Source organism: Prosopis cineraria, unplaced genomic scaffold, assembly GCF_029017545.1.
Source record: "Prosopis cineraria cultivar Desert tree isolate PC_DT_omini unplaced genomic scaffold, ASM2901754v1 PC11, whole genome shotgun sequence".
In the NCBI taxonomy this organism is placed as follows: domain Eukaryota; kingdom Viridiplantae; phylum Streptophyta; class Magnoliopsida; order Fabales; family Fabaceae; genus Prosopis; species Prosopis cineraria.
In genome coordinates, this window is record NW_026555342.1 from 40862417 (window position 1) to 40881087 (window position 18671).

The window sequence follows — 18671 nt, forward strand, 5'->3', positions numbered from 1 at the left end:
TACTATTCAACCGTTATTTTGCCATTTAACTTAACTTTTAAACTATCTTGAGCCTAAATCCTTAAAGCTTAACCATGCAACTCTATATTAGTCACAAAACCTTATTTCCATATTCAATAGCCCATTTTAACCCTTTCTTTTAGATTACAACACCTTAGAACTTCATGACTCAATTTCTCAACTAATAAAATTCAAACAAAAATGGTGTAGAAATGAAGCTTGGGATTGTGTGATACTTACCCAATAAGTTACTAATCAAAACAAACTCCAAACCTCTAGATATGGCTTGCCCTAATAGAATTGAGCTTCTCTACCCCTCTAGATACATTTTCCACTCTTTCACTTCTAATTTCGTGAGCTGTTCATGCCAGCTTTAAGTGATTCCTGGACAGTGCACCATGGCACATGCAACTTCTATTGTGGTGTGTGGCATAGTGAGGTGAATCTCACTTGTGCTCATGCATTAAGCTTCAAATTGTCATTCTATTCTTTAATCCTATCAATACAACATCCAATAAATAGAAATTATTAAATCAAAATCCAAACCACAATCAATCTACTAATTACTAATTTACCTCTGATTAGAAACTAGTTCTTGGGATTGAAATTCATGATGTTACATAAAAGCTTTCCTTTTATCCTTTGCAATGAGTTGTCGTGACATCTTACTTTGAATGCTTACCTCTCTAACATTTAAATTTCTATCTCAAAATAAATAAGGTGTGGCCTTGAGTGTACACTCAAAAGAATTAGAATCACCAAGTCGAGATGTTGAATACATACCTTGAGAATGAGATACTTCTTAAGTTAATTAGCATCAAGAAGCTAATATTGTCATAAGCTTAGGCTCCTCTTAGATTTTCAATTTCTTTATAGTCCCTTCCACTTTCTTTCATGCCTTTGCAAACTGTTTAGCTTAGAACTTCTTAGTGAGCACTTGAGCTTGAAGTAGTCCTTTGCTTCTTCTTAACTACTATATCTCTTGCCTTTAAGAAATATTTAAGCACAATTCCTTGATCATTGAGAGATTTTACTATGTTCTTTGTTTGAACCATCCCATCTTTTCCATCCATTCAAAGGTTCTTAGAAAAAGATTAAGGTGTTTATAGGTTACATTTGGAGAGGGGTTTTGGTTGAAGGTTTTTTTAGTGAGATATATGGATGGATTTTGATAAAATTTAAGGAAGTAGGTAGACTGACTTGAGAGTGAGAAAGCCTAGTACTAGTTAAGATTCAAAAAATTTAGGTGCAATGATTAGAAAACTTGTATGTAATGACCCTCAGTGCCAATATTGTTACCTTTAGTACTGGTATTGAAAACTAGTCATTAAAGATATAAGTTAAATAATAATAAATGAATGGCATGATTAAATGAAAAATATAAAGCATTACCTCATAGTACCGATATAAGTACTGTTAGTATTGCTATAGCTTCGCCTATACCCTAATGTTTTGACTAGTACTAGTATTATAAACATTTTATACTCTTTTCACCTTAGTACTGGTATGGGTGTGTTAATATTGGTATTGCTCCCTTCAAAACACCTACTAGCATTTTAGTTCTAGTACAAACCATCCTTTTCTTGACTTCTTCATTTCTTCATTAGTACTAGTATTATTAGGCACAGTACTAGTACTATTTACAAAGTACCCTAACAAGTTTCTTTGTATCGGTATTGATTGTTTTGCCTTACAAAACTCAATCAAACATTAGTTCTGGAATTGATTATTTCAACCAATATTAATGAGACAATACCTATAATGACTAATTCATGTGCAAATAACTTGTCCTTATTCTTATGAGCTTTCAATAGTTCCTACATTTTTTGTTTAGCATTGATACTATTTGCACAATGCCCTAATAAATATCTTAGTTTCAAAATTGAAAAATCAAAGACCTGCAAAAATAACTTTACACACCGACACTTGAGTTAATATTTGATTCAAAATAAATTTAAATATAGATTAAGTTAGAAATGCTTACAACTCATTGGGATTTAACAAATCCAATTCTCTCCTTATGTAGGCAAATTGTTCAACTACTAAGGCCTATGTAAATATGTCTACAAGCAGAAAATTTGTTAGGGTGAAGTCCACTATCACATCTTTCTTCTACACTTGATCTTTGATGAAGTGATATCAAATGTCAATATGCTTTCTTTTCAAGTAATGCACTAGATTCTTTGCTAAGTATATTGTACTCATGTTTTCACAAAGCCCTCAAGTTGCTACTTCATCCATAATATTTGTGACTTCATTGAAGATAACAAGATAATGTTTTTCTTGTTGCTTGCCTAAGAGACAAGTGAGCCATAAAAAAAGTGATAGATCTAACTTGTGCTCTTTCTCTCTATTTTGCATCCTCTAAAATCCACATTATAGTATTCAATCAAGAATTCACTTCCTCTTTTAAGATACCAAAGTCCCCATTTATTTATATTCTTAAGATATTAAAAAATTCTCTTTCTTTTTTTTTTAAACTGAACAAACAATCAAATTATTACACATAAACAAAAATCACTAAAACATAAAGAGGAAAGAGTTAGAAATGCTCATTTGAAGAAGCTTTGCTTGTTCTATAAATCCTACAATTAGCAGCGTGCAGATTTTGTAGCAGTAAATCAATAAGATAAATTCTACTGAAAATTTAATGATAGATAGAAGGGATATATAAGACAATTCTTTAAAAAATCAAGCCCAAAATTCCTTCCCAATAGTTCCCAGAATGTTTCACAAGTAGGCCAACAGTGATGGAGAAATAGAATTTCGTCCAGATGACCTTGTGAGCTTCCAATGAACTTCCCAATAGAATAAAGGCAGAATTAAAGAAAGTTCTAAACACAAGAAACAAAGCTAAGATAAGGAGGAACAATTTAAGACTTGATCTAGACAAATTGGACACATAATGTGAAAATTATGCTTACTCAAATTTGCCTCAAGTTTGGGAATCCTTTGTAGAGGTTCTTTAGACCTTATTGGGCTTGCTTATGATCTACTATAATTTTGGGGGTCATTGGGTTGTAAAGGGTAGATCATGCTTTCTGCAATTTATTAATAACCACCCAACTTGGGCTTAAAACTAAATTAGGGATTTGAATTGGGTTCTAGAATCCTAGGCTTAATTAGGGTTCTTAGTAAAGTTAAGTTGCTAGAAAGAATTATCTTAACGGCTTCACAATTTGGTTAGGAAAAGAAGAATTAAGGGTGGATAATTCACATTTCACAAGTGGTTAGGATTTGAGCATTAATCAAATTCTAAGTATCATATTCTATCCCATTTTCACAAACTCAATAGCTTAGGTTTTTAGGCTTTAATTAGATTAATTAGTGTTTTAGTTTGATTCACTTAAAATCAATCACCTCTTGGGATTTTTTTAATTTAATATAATTGCATTAGAAATCTCTAAAATTAATATTTTAAACAACTCTTAAGGAATCAACCTAGGTTGTCACTATACTGTATAGTTGATTAATCTAGTTTAAATTGCTAAGTGTGTGACCACTTGGTTCATCAAGTTGCATGGTTTTTTGCTTGGGTACAGCTCTTGATCATGGCATTAGGAGAGGATATTTGATTAAGCACTTAGTTACTCTTTAAGCTAAGCTAGTGAGGTTACTTAAGGGGCTTGTACTTAGCACTTAAGGAATTCAATTGATGAGGCTAGATTACTTGGAATAGTTATCTTGAGTAATCACTTTTTCAGCCAAGGAGGAGATAAGTGACTGAAATCATGTAGCTACCATACAAATTGAAATTTAAAATTAACCAAATCAATCTCCATATAAAAATATCAGCCAAGATTATAGATGTAAAGCCAAGACATAGCAATCTAAAATTATGGTCTTATAAGTCTACTAGTAGGGAAAATTAAGAGAAAAATAAAAGAGTTATAAAATTAAAGATCTAAGTGGTTCACTAAGCTTTCATCCTCCTCAAAGCACTCCAAGTGGTTTAGGCTTCAAAGTTCTTCAAGTCCACCATGGAAAGCATAGGTGGCCAAAATTCTCTATGAACAAAAGTAAAAAAGGAAGCATAGAATGGATGATCAAGTGGTAGGGATGTGTAGAGGAGAGTAAGAGGAGAAAAATGTGAGTGATTTGGTGAAGATTTGATGGTTAGATGAAGAGAGATAGAGGAGAGAAAGGGGCAGCCATGGCTGGAATTTCTGAGAAAATTGAACAATGAAGAACAAAAGAGAGAATGTCAAATGAAAATGAAAGAGGTTGATGGGAGATGAGTGTGTGATGGCTAGGTTATGTTTTTTAGGTTAAAATGGGTGAGAGAGGCATGCAAAATAGCTGCCAACTCCCTCCAAAAACATATTTCAAAAATTGAAATACAAAAGAATAGAGAGAGTTTCCTTTTTTTTTTAACAACAACCTTAATAGGAAAATATCTAATGATATTATGAACATTCCTATTATTTGGCTTATTTGGATCTGATCTTTCTTATCCACATAAGCCCAAGCATGCCACAATGTATCCATAAGCTTCCTTGCATGCTTCTTGACCAATTGACACAAGTCCAAACGCATAGGTTTTACTTAAGTCACAAAATTAGCATTTAATTAAATCAAATAATATATGTGACATAATATTTATATTTTTGCATATTGAATTAATTATCTAGCATGGGAGAATATTAATGAAGTAAAATCTAAGGGTAGTGACACGTGAAAGCTTATGCAAGCATATAAAACCCTAATTTAATCAACAAAGTCAACAACCCCAAAATGTTATTTTTATTTTATAACTCCCAAACCAAATTGGATTTTGAAAAAACAACTTCATATTCATTCTTTTGGGAATAAAAACAATGGAACACAACATTAACCCAATTTTTCATAAAAAGTGTAATTTTAGACTAAATTACCCCCAGTGTACAATTTTGCCCCTTAGATGTTTTTCTTACTTTTGACACCATCAATGTACCAAAATAGGGAATGAAACGTGTAAAATGGACCCTAAATGAATGACTAAAGTGTGTGAATTATAAATTTTATTACTTGAGCAATTCATCAAGCATTTAGTAAGCAATTACATGCTAAGTCAATGCAAGACATTCACCAATTGAAAATCACATATTATAATGCACTATAATGAGATGCATGAACTGTTCATTTAGCAAGTTGGAATATCATTGGGTCCTTATGCATGCAATCAAGCTTTAAAGAAATGTAAATAGACAAAGACATAACATTAATGGTTGCCCCAAAATCAATGAAAGTACTAGAAAATATGGTAGTTCTTATTTTGCATGGTATTGTAAAAGAACCCAAATCTTCACACTTGATTGGTAGTTAGAGTTTCATTGTTGCACTAAAAGAAGAGGGTAATTGAACCCTAACATTAGGTGTAAATTTTCTCTTGTTAGTGCAATAATATTTGAGAAATTTTGCATATTTTGGAAAAATTTTCACAACATCAAGAAAAGAAATATTCACATGAATTTTATTCAAAAAATCTATTACCTCTTTGTCCTCTTTGTCATGAACTCCTTTTAGTTGATGCTTGATCACTTGGGTTTGAGGAAATAGAAGTTTCCTCACAATTTCTTGATCTTCCTTGGTCTTATCTTCATTTTTCTCCTCTTAAACCAATTTTGGAATTTTCATTTTTCCATCTCCTTTGCACTTTGGTGGTGGTTTCTCCACGTCAATCTCTTCAATATTCCCCTCATCATTATCCTTACATAAATGAACATTAGTAGTGCTAGAAGAAGCTTGTAAAGACAAGTCATTATGATATGCCACAACCTCCCCCTCTTTTCTTTCCTTCTTAACATTTTCACCACTTCCTTACCACTCCTTGAAGTTATAACATTAATAGGTGCTTTTGAGTTCAACCATGTTACATGGAAGTGTAGGTGCTTGTGCATTAGATAAACTAACATGATTAGCAAGCATGTTAATTTGAGAAGTTAAAGCATCAACTTTGTTATTCAAATTATCATAAACTCCCTTATACATGTTATATATCTCTATTTTTTTGTTAAATAAGAATTGCACTTTAACACCACAATAATATCCACTTGACATTACACCAAATTATCACAGTTATCATGAATAATCATAATCCAAGGTTTCGCAAACCTCCCAAATTAAGGGAAATATTTACATTTGAAAGTTTGGGATCCTAAAACCTTGGGTAGTTTTATACACTTATTTGAATTAAATCATTCTATCTACCCATATTGCATTTGGCTCTACCAATATTCCTTACCTACCTTCTATCAGAGCATTAAAAGTAGCTAGCCGTTTATTTCCTTACTTCACGTGAGTACAAAACTCCACCGAAAAGCACTATGGTGTTGCTATACTTTTAGAGAAACCCAGAAGGAAAGAAAAGACGAATCTAGCAGCTAATTAAATGTGTCCAATGAATTATTAATCATTTTCAACTACAAATAGGCACATTTATAAGGATAGACGTAGAGAGTTATTGCATGAATTTAAGCATTCAATTCTTTACCAACTTTTTGTAATCATATTCATTGTATTTGAACTTCATTTACTATAAATTCACTCTTAGAGTGAGTTCTTAATGGTAGTTGTTCATTCTTAAATATACTATATTTACCCTTGTTCTCTATACTTGTAGCAGAGGACTTAAGCGTGGAGAGCTTAAAGGGATTATATCATGAGGAAATTATGCATGAGTCTTGTGAAGTAGACTCATTTATAAATAAGTCTCATAAAATTTAGGAACGAGAGACTTGAATGTAATTTGAAATTAGGGTGTAGAGACAATAATGCCCTTATTAAAAATATATTATATCAATTAAATAATTTTCAACTATTTCATCAATAATTTACAATTATCACTTTAATATTTTACAATTATAACTTCAACTTTTTATATCAAATATTCAAACATTTTAATCATTAGACATATGAAGTTATAGTTATAAATTAGCGATGAATTAGTTATAAACAATTAGTATTAAACTTTTTAAGAAAGCATGATTAGTTTAACTATTAGATATTTAAAATTATAGTTGTAAAAAAAAAAAAGTTAAAGTGGTAGCTATAAATTATTGATGAAATAGTTGTGAATTATTTGATTGATATAATGCATTTTTAACAAGGGCATTATTGTCTTTTAAACCCAATTTTAAATTACATTTCAGTTCTAAGGGAGGTTGTAGCTTTTGAATTTCATGGGACTTATTTATAAATAAGTATACTTCACAAGACCTATATGTTATTTTCCCTTATAGCATTCAAACTTAGGTATGACAACAAAAAGCGTGGATTAATTTTGGTAGAGTAAGTGGTGAAAAATTTCAAGTGAGATTTAAGAATTAGATGTAAACTCTAGTGATTAGAGCTAAATTAGTATAAATACTCATGCAAGCTTCTCTTCTTCACCCCTAACATATTTGATAATATCATTCCTAACTTATCTTTTCCTATTAAGTACTATTTGTCAAATGTTTTTTAATCCCAATTAACCATTCTCTTGGGCGCTTTTGCAGCTAGCCCTAATTATCGTGGTTTCTTTTTTTTTTTTTTTCAAAGGATTGATATACCAGCTGGCCAAAACTTCTTTGTCATAAGCATCAAGCTCACTGCAGCAAGAAGATTTGAAATGTCTAAATTGAATCTAGATTATTTAAATTCAATTTTTTTAATTTACAATTTTTTTAAATAATAAAATTAATTTTACCGTAATGACAGATTAAAAATTATCTTATTTTAAATTTCATATGTTTTTCTAACTAACCATTTTAAATTATATGTACATCTTAAAATTTAAATTAAATTTAATAAAAATTTAAAAAAATATGTTGACCGTTCAGTTTTAGTGCTAACAACCATACATTCCAGGATTAGTTAAAGCATGCCCACGTGGTAAGTGAGAAAACGACAAACTCTATTCTTCCGGGGCCAATTGTTCTTATCATCCCCATGAGTACATCCGTGAGCGACATGTTATTAAATGACAGCCACACAACAGTGCAAAAGCTCAAAATATCCATTCAACACGGTTTCTATAATTTAAACGTTTGAATTTAATTAGAAAGAAATATTCATGCAAATAAGGAAATGGCAAGTGTATTTGAATCCGAATCCCGTGAAGTTTTGTATTGTTATAACAAAGGTTCAGAGCCCAGAAATTCTGGAAACCTAGAGGCTGATCCCATGACTGATCTCTCTCTCCCCATTAGAAGATTTTGAATACTCAATTACAGTTACATATATTATTATATCTTTATGATTTTGTCAATTAATGTTATCATTGAGAATACATGTGAATTTAAATTTATAGAATATTTTTGTGTTTATTTCCAGAGTTAAATTAAAGCCTATATATAGCACTTCAACACATTGGCTTTGTCTGCCTCTGAATAAATAAGAATTAATATTATTTTACTTAAAATTAAAAAGAAAAAAAAAAAAACAAAAAACTGAAAAGGTCACATTTCCTAAAATAATTGAGTTTTATTTACTTACTTTTGAGTTTTTTAAATTTATATTGATTTTTCCTATTGCTCCCTCTTTTATATATATATATATATATATATTTGAATAACCTATTTTCTAGTAGTCTTCTCACATTTTATATTTTATGTTTTTTTCGTATTCAAGAAAGGTGGTTCTCAGACACTTAAATCTCTTTTTTTTAATAAAATATTTCTTCTAATCCTATTTACAAGAAATTTCTAACATATTTTATTTAAATCAAATAAAATTTTTAATTTCATTAACTTTATTTTAAAATTTAATAAATTTTTATGTCTACCTCCTAATAAGTACAAAAAAAATTAATATTTTTTTTAACATGTAACAAAGACAAAAAGTTAAATATTAACATAACAGATAATAAAATATCATATAAATAAAATTAAAATTAATTTTCTATCACTATCCTAAAAATAAGGCCAGAAAAGTAACTCGTTTGTTTCCATTTCCATTAGCTTGCATCTTCATATATGCAAAAAACTGCAGTAAGGGATACTATGGGAGCCCGTTTTACCTATAAACTATCAAGATTTAAGGGTCATTTTTTATCTTTGAATTATACACGAAAAGTTATAAATGTTCTTAAACTTAATAATAGGTTAATTTTATCGCTTAATTTTAAAGATTCTCTCCGTCATCACCTTCACTTTAAAAACACTTAATATCAGTTAATTATTAGTGGGTCCCACTATTTTTAAAATATTTTTTAACAACTTAAAGGTCATTTATACCCCTTAACTTCCATTCAAAATGTCATTTTTACATTTCAACTCAAATATTTTATAATAAAAAATGTTAACAAGATATAATATGGAACCTAGTAACAGTCAATTAGTGATAAAAAAAATGAAAAGGTGATGGAGAAGTGAATCTTTAAAATTGAGAGGCAAAATATACTCATAATTAAATTTAGAAGCATTTGTGATCTCTATATACAGTTCAGAGACAAAAAATGATTGTTAATTCAACAATCCATAATTTATTCCCACAATCAATGATCTATAATATAAGGTTTTCACGGTAGGATGAGTACTATAGACCCATCCCACTTTTCTTTTTCTTTTTATTTTTAATTTTGTATGATAATTTTTAAAATACGCTATATTTGATTACTGAAGATTACAATTAGCTTAATCAATTTTTATTATAAATTATTGTCATTAACTACCTATAACTATCACTATCAGCCTATTTTGTAATTTTAAAACTGTTTTTAAAATAACATAACCAAATAGATTTTCATTTTATTTTGTTTTTAAAAACAATTTTAAAATCTGTACAATAAAACAGTTTTTAAAATTAAAAAAATAGAAGTAGAAACCAAACAGACCCTAAGTTTCTCAGTTCCGTAACTTCCTGCCCATCGTTTTATATCCCATAGGTTTTAAAAAGGAAAAAAAAAGTCAATTAATAACTTCTTAACTGAAACTAGCTACATTTCAATATTTTATGATTGGATTTTTTTTTTTTTTGCAAAAGTTCATCACAAACAGTTTGGGATGGAATAATTAGTCCCAAATGGTGTCGCAATTTTGTGACCCTAAATTCCGTCCCAATTATGTCTGAGACAAAATATTAGAGTTAGAATAATCCGTGCCAAATTTTGTTGCGAGTTTTTTGGAACCAACATTCAATCTCAACCTGCATAAATTTGGGATGGATTTGGAGCGCTTTTTAGTCAGTTGCAAATCACCTATTTTCTAGTATTAATTTTACATTATGTCTTTTTAATGAATTAACTCATTTCTTTCCACTGTGATAAGCCAGCATCTTTTTCTTTTTTTTTTAACTGCCCATAAATAGCTTTCTACTAGAGATAATCCTATTTGAGATATGATTGAGCACTAAATATAGATATCTTTTTTAATAAAAATTTAAATATTAATTCATTATATTGTAAAGGAAGTATAATCCCGTTGGTACCAGCACACATCTTAATATATTATTATTATTATTATTATTATTATTATTATTTTGAGACTCAACTGTCTTTCATCCTTTACACATCAGTAGTTACTTATTTGATAATAAAAAAATTATTATGGATTGACGTTTAACAACTAAAATATTGTTGCCATATAACTTAGTGGATGTGACATTTATTGTAGCAGTCTGAGTCTCTTAAATGTCATTCTAAAGTTTAATTCTTGAATATGTGTATAGAGATCATCGTTTGGAAAATGACAACCTCTTAAATGATGTTCAGATTACTCTAGAAATTAGTCACATATCTGCCAGTTTTATGAGGATTACTTGAACAACCAATAGACATATATATCACATTATTCATACTTTGTCAACGGATTCAAGAAATCTTTCCGCGTATGTTGAAACGTGTTTGAGTCACACGTGGAACCTTCCGCGCGCCCCCCCCCCCACAAAAAAAAAAAAAAAAAAAGCCTATAAATGCAGCACATTTCACTTCCCTGATCATATATTGTAATCCTAGTTCAAGATTTCGAGATTCCAAGTCTCAACCATATAGTCTTATATAGGGTAGTCGCTTAGAAGAGAAAACACCAGGTATGACTTTTACAAAAGAGATTATGGGCCAATCTATGGTGGAAGCATTTCGTTTTGGTGCTTCTATAGGGCCATTATTTTACTTAAAACGCTGCACCAGCAAGCAGCATAGAATTTCCTTGTCTCCAACTTTCTATTGCTCATCAGTTCAAGAAACAAATGAGCAGAAAAAGAAGAAGGTGGTGGTGCAACAAACTGTTTCACCACTCTCAACTGTTACCGAGGGTGCTGAGTCGAAGCCGGCATCGGACGAGACGACGATGGTGACAGTAACTGCCATGGTAACTGTCAAGAATAGCAAATATGTAGAGAATGCGATGACGTCGATGATGCTTCAACATTTTGAAGATTTCAACAAAATCACGCCTGGGAGGGGCATGGTTATGCAGTTAGTGAGCACTGAAGTTGACCCTAGTAAGTTTTTATTTTTTTATTTATTTATTGTTTATCCGTTCATTTTTGGTTCGATTCAAGCGTCTCTTGTTAATATAATGCCTATTATATATAAGCCAAACATATGAGACTTTAAACTTATTTTAAGTATAATATTTCACTTCAACTTTTAAGAATAGTGCAATGTCACCTCTGTAATAATTAATAAAATTTAACTGTAAGCATTAGTTAACTAGAAAATTAAAGAAAAAGATCAAAAAATTATAAAAAATGACCCAGCTATTATAAATAAGATCCAAAAATTACAAAAAAAAAGACCAAGGATTTTTTGGTTCTTTAATTTTTTGTCATGTTTTGGTCAACTAATAATTAAAATTCATATTTGTTAATGGTAGGGATAATATTTCACCATTTTAAAAAGTTGAAGAGGAATATTGTAACAAAATTAAGGAGCTTAGGATTCTAGATACTTTTAGACCTATGATTTTTGAGCCCATTTTCCATTTATCCCCAAATATATGTATACATGTGGTCTCAATTGGTACTGTTCATATGAAAATGAAGGAACAATGGAACCAAAGGTGAGCAAAGCTGCTGTACTGGAGTGGATGAAGGAAGTGAAGGTGGGGGCTTCCAGGACCACTTGCAAAGTAGAATTTGAGATTGATTCAGATTTTGGTATACCAGGAGCAATCACTGTGTTGAATAAAAATGAGAAGGAGTTTTTTTTAGAAGGCATTGTCATTGAAGGCATTTTCCATTTTCCTTGCAATTCTTGGGTTCAACCTGAGATGCTTCAGCCAGAGAAGAGAATTTTCTTCTCTAACAAGGTAAGTGCAAATGTGATGTTTCATTTCTTTATCACTAATTAGCCACAACAAATTCGTTCCAAAGTTGAGATTTTTGGCTTAGGAGTCTCTAATGTTCTTTGTAATACCTTCCCTTTTCAATTTCAATTTTTTTTAATTATTTTTTGGATCATTGACTTCTTATAAAATAAGAAACAATTTGACATCTTAAAGTCCCAAAATGGAACCGTTTTGTGTTTATGATTTTTTTATAGTGAAAATTATCAAAAGTGCACACTTTTATCTTTGAAAAATTATTAAAAAAAGGATAAATATAACTTTTGATCCCTTTACTTTACTTGCATTTCATTTTTGGTCTCCATACTTTTTTTTAATTCTAAATCCTTACACTTTTATTTTTTATTATTTTAAATTCTTCTAAAGTTCCTATATTTTGTTCACAGAGGTATAGAAAATAATAAAAAGTAAAAGTATATGGATTTAAAATACCAAAAAAAATATAAAAATTAAAAGTAAAATGTAAATAAAGTATATGGATTAAAAATTATGTTTACTTTAAAAAAAAACGTATCTCTTGTTTTTTATAGAAACCAATAATTCAAAGAGAAATGAAGATTGAAAAACAGGACATTATAAGAACATTAGAGAAAGGTAAATTAGATACCCTAACCCTTGTTTTTCTTTCTTGCTGTCAACTTGAGACTGATTAATTAATGTTTCAAAAAGGTTCATTTACCTTGGGACACCCCGGCGGGTCTAAGAGAACTAAGAAGAGAAGAGCTAAGGCAGGCAAGAGGAGGAGGAGGAAAAGGTGTTAGACAATATGGTGATAGGATTTATGACTATGACGTGTACAATGATTTGGGGAATCCAGACAAAACTAGATTGGATTTTAGGCCTATATTTGGTGGCCATCAATACCCCTACCCTAGACGATGCCGAACTGGTCGTCCTCCTTGTGTTTATGGTGAGTAATGAACCCTAGCTACCACGCTGATAACTTCACTTCATAAAAAGATGACGACCACTAAACCACGTAGAATTACACCACATAAGGGTGAAGTGTAGAGTCTTAATCATACCAGATACTGGTGAAGCACAACTGATGTACCTTACAAGAGAGAGGAGTAAATATGAGAGTGGCTATTCAACTCTAGTATGTCTCTTCTCTTCACCTAGCTAGCCCTATATAGAGTGACGGACTTGGAAAAATAAGTTAATGGAGGCATTATTCATATTTAAAATAAATATTCATATTTTTTATAAAAATATTTAAGGAAATAACATAATAAATTAAATACTAATAACAAAGGCATACAATTATACTAACATAAAAATTATCTTTTAATAGGATAATTTTTTTAGTCGCTTACGTCATACAAATTTATATTGGGTAAGTGAAGGGGGTAAGTAAATTTGTTTTTTTTTTTTTTAATGATGGAGACGAATGAAATTTTGTATGAGAGCATGTGCAATTTTCTTGCGTCTTATCATGCAAGAGTTTCCTAGCTTCCAGCGTAGGTTCGTCAATGCCTACATACGATGTATGGGTGGTTGAGTTAAACTGGGCAATCATATCATGGTAAATTAAATATTCTCTTAACGAGAGATTGAAAACAATAAGATAAATTCCTACAAATATACAAATATAATATTTTAATTAATAAGATATATTGGATTCAATCAATATTAAATATTTATTTAATTCTTAATTTGATTAAAACTAATTTAATCAGTATATTAAATTAAATAATATTTAATTTGATATAATATCTTGATCCCAATCGGACTACGGTTATTATAATCCAACAAGAAATTAATTCAACTAAATGGAAGCTTAAATATTTTTCAAGATTTAAGATGAAACAACATGGATATAGTACGCAATAAGAGTAAAGCTACCCACTAACTTGTATATATAAACAGAAAAAAAATTATAATTTAGATTAATATATATTAACATATTATTGATTATTGTACAATAAAGTTTCATAGATAATTTACATTTTTAACAGACCAGAAAGCTGAGACACCAGTAAATGCATTCAATGAAACTTATGTGCCGAGAGATGAAGTATTTGATGAGATTAGAACCGAAGCTCTGGATGTGGAAAGAACAAAAGGAATAACTCGGAATCTTATTCCTTTCTTCAAAACTTGTGTCACAAAATGTGGAGCTTTCAAGCAGTTTTCAGATGTTACCAGCATTTACAGTGGAAAGACTGCGCAAGAATTGAAGTGTAGAGATTCGAGCACTAAGATCCAAGATTCTTTCGATGAGTACTTCAAATTCAGTTCTCCAAACCTTATCAGAGGTATGTATAGTTATTTTCCAACATTTAGTTCTGTAAAAATTTTCAATTCGTTATAAACTTTTGAATTGTAAAATATCCTAAGTACACAAAATTTCCAATGATTGCAGGAAAGAACAGTGTCTCTTGTATGCTAGATGAGGAACTTGGCCGTCAGACATTAGCTGGCATCAACCCTTTAAGCATAAAAAGGCTCCAAGTAAGTATATATAATAGCCTAAAGAAAATTTATCAAATTTTTCAAAAAATAAAACAAACCAAACTGAAGATGTATCCTAAATTTTCTAACCTCTAAACTTTTGCAGACCTTTCCTCCAAAGACTGATTTAGATCCATCTTTGTATGGTCCGCAAGATTCTGCACTCAAAGACGAACACATTTTGCCCTTCCTTCATGGAATGTCTGTACAAGAGGTATCATTTTTTTTAAGTCTTTTTTTCTTTTAAAAAAAAATTAGCTAAGTAAAACTTGCAATTTTTAAGTTTATATTCTTGATTTTTTAACAAGTAACGTTAGATACTTATTTTTTCCCGGTACATTTGAAAGTCTAAATATAGTTTTATTTTTTCCATGTTACAGGCTTTGGACGAGAATAAGTTATTCATATTGGATTACCATGACGCTTATATCCCATTTCTCAAAGGCATAAATGCTCAAGAAGATAGGAAGGCTTATGCGACTCGCACCGTCTTCTTTTTGACTAGACTGGGAACTTTGAAGTCTATAGCAATTGAGCTCAGTCTTCCACAAGGATATCCAAATCATTTGTCGAAACAAGTCCTAACTCCTCCTGAGGATTCCAACTCTTATTGGCTGTGGCAACTTGGCAAAGCACATGTTTGCTCCAATGATTCCGGAGTCCACCAGCTTGTCCAACACTGGTAAACACTTCTATAAATCCAATCTCTATTGAGGTATTTTTTTGTTCAAACCAATTAATCAATCAAATTTTAATGGCTAAACTTGAAATCATCTTTGTACATGTATAGGTTAAGGACACACGCATGCATGGAACCATTTATTATAGCAGCTCATAGGCAATTGAATGTGATGCACCCAATTTTCAAGCTTCTAAAGCCTCATATGAAAGACACCTTGCAAATAAATGCTCTAGCTCGAGAATCTCTCATCAATGCTGGAGGCATCATTGAATCCGACTTCTCCTGTGGTAAATATTGTAACCACATTGTTTCCGCTGCTTACAAAGATTGGTGGCGTCTCGACATGGAAGCCCTTCCTAATGATCTTATAAGAAGGTTTGGATTCTAAACTCACATTTTTTTAATCTCAATTCGTGATGTTCTACTAAATATAAAGACTAATGAACTCTTAATAATGCAGAGGATTAGCTGAACCTGACCAAACCAAACCCTATGGACTGAAATTGCTCATCGAAGACTATCCCTATGCAAATGATGGCCTTCCCATTTGGTTTGCAATAGAGAAATGGGTTAGGACCTATGTGACATACTATTATCGCGATGGGCTCATGGTTCAATCAGATTATGAACTTCAGGCTTGGTATAGTGAGGTAATCAATGTTGGCCATGCAGATCACAAACATGCAAGCTGGTGGCCTAAACTATCAACTCCTAGTGACCTCATTTCGGTTCTCACAACTCTGATTTGGATCGCATCAGTACAGCATTCTGCAGTGAACTTTGGGCAGTACCCTTATGGAGGGTATGTCCCAATGCGTCCCCCATTGATGAAAAGGCTATTACCTCAAGAAGATGGCCCAGAGTACAAAGAGTTCATGAAGGACCCAGAAGGGTACCTTTTGAGCTCAATGCCTGACTTGTTTCAGACCACAAAGTATTTGGCTGTGGTCAACATTCTTTCACAACATTTTACAGGGGAAGAGTATTTGGGACAAAGGAAGGATCTTTCATATTGGTCTGATGATCCTGAAATCGTAGAGGCATTCTATAGGTTCTCAATGGAATTAAAAAGAATAGAAAAGGAGATTGAGAAGAGAAATAAAGACCCAAGTTTGAAAAATAGATGTGGGGCTGGAATTCCACCATATGAGCTGCTAATGGCTAGTTCTGGTCCAGGAGCAACTTGTAGAGGAGTGCCTAATAGCATAAGTATATAAACATATGATAGTTTGAAATTAGTTTGGGAAATATTTTTTTCCTTCACACTCAATTGGGTCAGTTACAAGTTTACTGTCTGGTTAGAGAAGCAGCTAGCCAAGCTATATGTTTACTTATAAGAAATTGAAATTAGGAAAATGTGTATATGACATGCTGTAAAGGAATGAATGAGTACATCATGGAGACATTATTGCCTACTGTAATGGATGAAATCATTGACTATTTTGGTTTTGAGGTTCTAATTTTAAGTTAAAGGCAATATATGAATACACCAAAATTTTTTGATTGACAAAAGCAGTACTGTTGCGAATCAAAATCAATTCATACATTGAAACAATGAAATCTATCTATATCTCAAAAGTGAATGATTAAGTTACTCAATTAAACAAAAAAAACTCATAAATAAACAATCAACAAAATATAAATTAAATTATCAGTTCATCAAAAATGAAATTATGAATGTAGGTAAAAACTATTAACGCCATCACACAAATGTTAGAAATTTATTGCAGTAATGATTTCAAATCTCAGAAGTAGTGATCATTAGTGTCCTATCATTATTGCAGTACTGGGTCTCCAAACTATATACATCTCCATTACTGGTAATTTATTCTATAAACCTAATATCTCTCTCCGGCTCCATATAACATCTCAAAAATTTAAATAGAATATAATTTAAAAAAAATACAAGGACCAGCTTGCAAAGGATTTAGCAATTTTGGGGCTTTAGCATTATTAAGCAAAGCTAAGGGAAAATAGTGGCTAAAATTAATCATTTTTTAATTTAGAATATACAAAGAAGTGGGAAAAGACGAGATTTTAAAGAACTAGTTGGCATTACAGTAATTTATATCCTCCTTGATATGTTAAATTTCTTACTCTTGCTTCACTAGATTCATCGATCCTATAAATAAATAACCCAAAAACCAGTGAGGAGTTTATACATCTAAATTGAACCGATATTCAATAAATTTTTAAGACATTTCCATAACAAATCTCCCTAATGCACAAAACTCAAATATTCCTTGATATTTAGAAAATTCTCACATAAAATTCAATGATGATTCCTTAAAATATATCAAATATCATTAAATACAAGGAGTGATCAATTTGTTAAACAAATGATATTTGTCTTCAAGTACATAATAATAGATGGAAAATTAAACCAAGTTGATTAAGCTTAAAAAAAATTATTTTACGCGCGCACACACACGCATATTTCCATATACGTACCAGAGTGTAGGAACATCAATAATGAAGCTTGCCAACGTGGGAAGTAAGAAGATGATAAACTGTATTCTTGTGGAACCAATTTGTTTCTTATCAGCAACTACACACACGTGAACGGCTAACAAGTGAATGAGAGCCACTCGCATCAGATACGAACTTAGGACCTATACATAAATAAAGGCCCACAATTATTGCCACTAAGATGCCAATTCACTCTTGTTAAACTCTCTCAAATTATATATAAAAATGCCACTAAAACACCTCACCATAAATTTTAATTTTAATTAAATTTTTGGATCATTACAATACATTTAATGTGATGCTTTCAATGATAGTTTTACCAAGTCAAGTGACGCATAATTGAGTTTCATTGCACAATCTTAAAGCTTGATTGTTTTACTTTCCCATGCATCTATATTTATACTCCCTTCATCCTAAGCTATAGGACACTTTTAAAGGAGTTCCTTCACTTTAAAATATAAGATATTTTATGTAAATTAAGGTTTTATTAAATACAATAATTCTTATATCATCCTTTCTTTCTCTATAATTAATTTCCATCTATTCTCTTTTTAATATATTAAATAATTAGTATTTTTAAAAGTTTAAATGTAATAACTCAGAAACATTAAATAAAATTAAAATATATAATAAGGTGTTTTAAGTGTATTTTTATTAATTTTGAATTGGATTTAATTAAATAAAATTAGTGGTTCAATGAAAATGATTTTGGATCTTATATTTAGTTACTCATTTGGATTTTAGTCGGGTATAATGGATTATAAAAATAATTGATTAAGTGATAGATTTTAATCATAATTGATTATGTCATAACACAA

At 30.7% G+C, this 18671-nt stretch overlaps 1 protein-coding gene across 1 annotated transcript; it reads left to right on the plus strand.

Moving 5' to 3' along the window:
* The first annotated feature begins 10925 nt into the window (after window positions 1–10925).
* Window positions 10926–16805, plus strand: LOC129285444 (lipoxygenase 3, chloroplastic-like). The gene is made up of 9 exons (XM_054921155.1): window positions 10926–11403; window positions 11947–12212; window positions 12918–13158; window positions 14207–14506; window positions 14614–14702; window positions 14809–14916; window positions 15083–15384; window positions 15493–15759; window positions 15845–16805. Exons 1-9 carry the CDS (start codon window positions 10992–10994, stop codon window positions 16599–16601), a joined length of 2742 nt encoding a protein of 913 aa, XP_054777130.1. The 5' UTR covers window positions 10926–10991; the 3' UTR covers window positions 16602–16805.
* Window positions 16806–18671: the final 1866 nt, after the last annotated feature.